The 4,609-nt window shown below is 49.7% G+C and overlaps 1 protein-coding gene across 1 annotated transcript; it reads left to right on the top strand.

Moving 5' to 3' along the window:
• The first annotated feature begins 3,357 nt into the window (after window positions 1-3,357).
• On the top strand, window positions 3,358-3,894 carry LOC139104072 (MAP7 domain-containing protein 2-like). The gene has a single exon (XM_070659296.1). It carries the CDS (start codon window positions 3,358-3,360, stop codon window positions 3,892-3,894), a length of 537 nt encoding a protein of 178 aa, XP_070515397.1.
• Window positions 3,895-4,609: the final 715 nt, after the last annotated feature.

Genomic DNA, 4,609 nt, shown 5'->3' with positions numbered 1-4,609 from the left:
AAATGCTTGAGACGATCCTCCTCTTCTGGTGTCTGCGTAGCCAAACCGGCCTCGTCCAAACCGCATGCTTGTTTTAGTCGTGTACTGCCGGGTGGGATCCGCAGGGTTAAACCGATCCGCTCCCAGAGATCTATCCCTATGATCATGGGCGTGCGGGCGTGCGGCATGATTGTAAATTCGTGCTGGTACGTCTTCCCCTCGTACCAGACCGGAAGTTGCAGACTACCGGCGGTCTCCGTGGTTTCCCCGTCCGCCAGTCTGACCTGCTGTCGATTCGTCTGGCGATGATGGCCCAGGTCTTCGGCCAACCTTGCTACGTCGGCATTGACGCATGATAGCTCGGATCCCGAGTCGAGTAATGCCTCAATCTCGTTGTTCCCGAGCATGATCGGCAGGTGCGGCCGGGGCCGAAACCTTAACTCTGGCTGGTGCTGGGCCGGTCGGCGTGGTCGACGCCCCCGGCCCGTTGTGCGTTTCCCGTCAACAGGTGGCAATCCCTTGTTAGGACGCCGTCCTTACCACAACGGGAGCAAAACTTAACGGCGGGGCGTCGACATTCGGTTCGGGTGTGGCCTCGTTGCTTGCAGCGCCAACAGCACTCTTCTCGGCTATAGGCGACGGCGGCGGCCACTGCCGGTGGTCGACTGGCTTGCTGTTTCTCGGTATGTTCCCTCTCCTGGCGTTTGATATCTTCAAATTCGGCTGCTCGGTTAGTAAGGTCCTCCAAGTTGCTCACGTCTCGAATTCGGATGTATAATTTGTACTCGGGCCTCATATTCTCGTAGACTCGATCCAGGACTTCGTCGGTGGAAAGGTTCCCAGCTCGACGGGCCATGGTTAGCAATGCGGTGGCGTATTGCTTGAACGGTTCTCCCGCTCGTTGTATTCGGCCGTGTATTTCTCGCGTGAGCTGGGCCTAGTATCGGTGGGGCAAGTAATAGTTTTGGAAGCTATCTTGGAAATCGGCCCAACGTTTCCACTGGTCTTGGTTATTTCGGAACCAGAGAAAAGCATCTCCTTTTAACATCTCGGGTAGCCCTAGCAGCAAGAGGTCCCCCGGGTAGCCGTATGCTCGCTGTAATTCCTGGATGCGCTCGAGAAAGGCGAACGGGTCTCTTCCATCGAAGTGGACGCCCCACTTTCTAATTTGATTGATAACTTTCGCGTGATCGGTCAGGCTGACAGATTCGTCCTCACGAGGGGGACTCGTTTCGGCCCGACTGATGGCGGCACCCTCCATACGAGCCTCTGGTGCCGGGGCGTGAAATGGTAACAGTTCCTCCACGTGACTGAATGCTGGAAGCGGTTGGTGCTGCGGTGTGCCAGCCGCGAACTCATCCAGGTGTTTTGAGGCGTGTAGCTCGTCGTCTGGTACCTCCATGAGGATGGCTGACTGTGATTTGCACTGTGGCTTCCGTGGATCGGGTCTATTAAGGGCCATCGGGGGCTTATAGTCGGGATTGGTTTCTACAAACCTTCGAAGTCGGTGTCGTAATTGACTGCAAGGACCGCTATTGTCAATGTGAATTCGCGCTAATTCTTCGGCTAAATCGTTTTTGGACAGTTTGTAAATCCAGCTCTTCATTCGCGTTAACTCAAGTCTCGGCATGGTCAGGTCCCTGTTCGGGCGCCATGTAACACGGTAATTTCCGGTCCGGAGAGCTCGTCGGAAGCCAGAGTGCGAGTATAAAGAAAACCGAGACTTGGTTTAATCAAAAAGATAAAGAATTTATTAATAAAAGAAAGAAAGAATATTTAGTCAAAATAATACACTTAGTCTAACAAAAGGAATATATATACAGTAATAAACTAAAGAATAAATTGCCACGAAAAACGGCTATCTGCCGTGAGCTGGATTCCCAGGGAACGCTAGTGCGGGTCGCTTCGAGACTTATCCTAAGTAACAGGCCGTGTCGGTCATACAGGCCTCCGCGGATTACAGGACGGGCCGCTCGGGCCGTATCGGACGCACAGGTTTCGCGTTCGCGAGTCGGCGGCGCGGATTACAAACCAGGCCGTGAGGGCCATATCGGACGCACAAGCTTCGCGTTCGCGAGTCGGCGGCGCCGCGACTTAATTCAACCGCGCGCCGGAACGCCAGGGCCGTGTTGGCGCGAAGAAGCGAGGGAGAGAGAGTCGGGAGCACCCGAGTCTCGGGGATGCCGGTGTCGAGGGCGGCCGGGAGCGCCCGGTCAAAGGAAGGCTCGGGAGCGCCCGAGTCTCGGGGATGTCGGTGTCGAGAATGGCCGGGAGCGCCCGGTCGAAGGAAGGCTCGGGAGCGCCCGAGTCTCGGAGATGTCGGTATCGAGGACGGCCGGGAGCGCCCGGTCGAAGGAAGGCTCGGGAGCGCCCGAGTCTCGGAGATGTCGGTGTCGAGGATGGCCGGGAGCGCCCGGTCGAAGGAAGGCTCGGGAGCGCCCGAGTCTAGGAGATGTCGGTGTCGAGGACGGCCGGGAGCGCCCGGTCGAAGGAAGGCTCGGGAGCGCCCGAGTCGAGAAGAGCGAAGTCGGTTTCGGAAGCCGGGTGAGCCCGGTCGAGGAAGTCTTGGGAGCGCCCAAGACCTGGAGGATCGGATGCTGGGGTGCTCCCCAGCGCGGAACAAGGTGCCTCGTCTGCGCTCGAGGCAGCTTATATACCCGTGGGCCCGGGAGTGGGGGCCCCCACTCCCGAGCGGTCGGGTGGCGGTGCGCGGTGTGGGCGGTTGGGCGGCCCGTGTTGCTCGTTGCGTAGATCCGCGCTACTCGCCGCGGGCGGTTGGTCGGCCCGCGCGTAATTTAAACGTGGTCGGGACCGCGCGATTAATTCGGGCGAACGGTGGTGGTCGCGGCGCGGGGTCTGAAGTATTCGTGGCCTCAGGCCACATTGTTAATCATTGATATTTATTGTTATTCATTGTTAATTGTTATTTATTGTTCTTTATTGATATTTATTGTTATTTATTGTTTTTTATTGTTATTTAATGTTTTTTTTAAATTAGATTATTAAATTAAAAAATTAGATAAATTATTAAATTACTTTGAGACTTTTCGTTTCCGACAGCAGAGCGAGAGGTTGTGTGTATGAGAGTGTGACTGAAAAAAAAGGTTTTTGGGTGTTAAAAAAAATTTAGAAGCAAAGGGTGGTGTGCGGGGGTAAAGGGGGAGGTTTTTTAAGGAGGGCAAGTAAAGGGAAAGGGTGGAGGTGAGAATAAAGGGAGAAATCTAAGAAAGTACAAGGCGGAGTTGTTTGGAGGTTAGGTTGGCGGTGACAGGGAAAAAACCGAGAGTAAGACAAAGGAAAGAAGGAAGGTAAGGGGGCGAAGGGGAAAGTAAAAGGGAATAAAGACAAAGGAAAGAGGTATAGAACAGCTTAGGGAAAATGAGTGATCAGATGAAGGAAAATATGGAGTTGGGAAAAGAAGAAAAAAGGGAAGAAAAAACGAAGAAGAAAATGAGAAGGCTTGCAAAAGTGGAAATATTGAGGAGGGAAAGGTCTAATAGCTTACTAATAATGGAAGCATGGAAACAAGGGGAAAAAAGAAAGGAAAGACAGGAGAAGAGAGGTAAAATAGAAGGATTGGAAGGATTTAGAAAAAGCGTGAAGGTATATAGGTCGCCGGTGAAAACGACAGAGGAGAGTGGTGAAGGAGGAGTAAGTAAGGAAGGTTTTGAGGAGGTAATAAAAGAAATGAGAAGTGGATTCGCTAGGATCCAAGCACAGATGGAAGAGGTAAGGGAAATTAAGGTGCAGATAAGGAAAGAAATAGAAGACCTAAAAGTGATATGGAAAAGAGAAAAGATAGAATTAGAGAAAAGAATAGATGAAATGGAAAAAAGAATTAAGGAAAAAAAATATGAGGGAGGTAAAGCGGAAATGCCAGCAGAATTATGTGGAAAAGTATTAAGCCTGGGATAAAGAACGAGAATGTTAGAAATGGGAAAAGAAAGGGAAAAGAAAGAATGGAGAAAGAATAATTTGATAATAAGAGGTATAAAAATAAAAAATGAAGATAAAAAGGCGCTGAAGTAACAAGTGGGAGAGATTTTTGAAGCAATAGGCGTAAAAGCAAAAATAGAAGATGTGAATAAGATAGGAGGAGTGAATAAAGGAGGTTTCGGTATGGTATGGGTAAAAATGGAAAACTTTAAAGATAAATTGGAAATATTAAAAGGTAAAGGAAAACTAAAGGATAGGACGGAATGGATAAAAGACGATTTGACGGAATATGAAAGGAAAGTGGAATGGAATATAAAGAGAGAAGCGGAAAGATTAAAAAGAGAAGGAAATCAGGTAAAGATCGGATATAAAAAGATATGGGTAAACAAGGAAATGTGGCTATGGAACGATCTGAAGGAGGAATTGAGAAAGTGGGAAGGAGCAAAGACGTTTGAAACAGAGGGAAATAAAAGGAAGCGAGTGACTGTGGATAAAATGAATGCAAGTTTTTAAAAAGGGGCGGAGGAAGAGAAGAACAGGAATGGGAAAAAAAGAGGACAATAAGTGAGGAAGGAGGAAAAGAAAAGGATAAGGAAGAAAATACGGAAGGGAAAGGAGAAGGGGATAAAGAAAAAGAGGGAAAGAAAAAGGAGAAAGGAAGGAAAAAGGCAAAGACAGAAAATAGGAAAATGAA

Source organism: Cardiocondyla obscurior, linkage group LG07 (assembly GCF_019399895.1).
Source record: "Cardiocondyla obscurior isolate alpha-2009 linkage group LG07, Cobs3.1, whole genome shotgun sequence".
Lineage (NCBI taxonomy): Eukaryota > Metazoa > Arthropoda > Insecta > Hymenoptera > Formicidae > Cardiocondyla > Cardiocondyla obscurior.
Note: the sequence above shows the minus strand (reverse complement) of the source record. Positions and strands in the feature narration are given on the sequence as shown.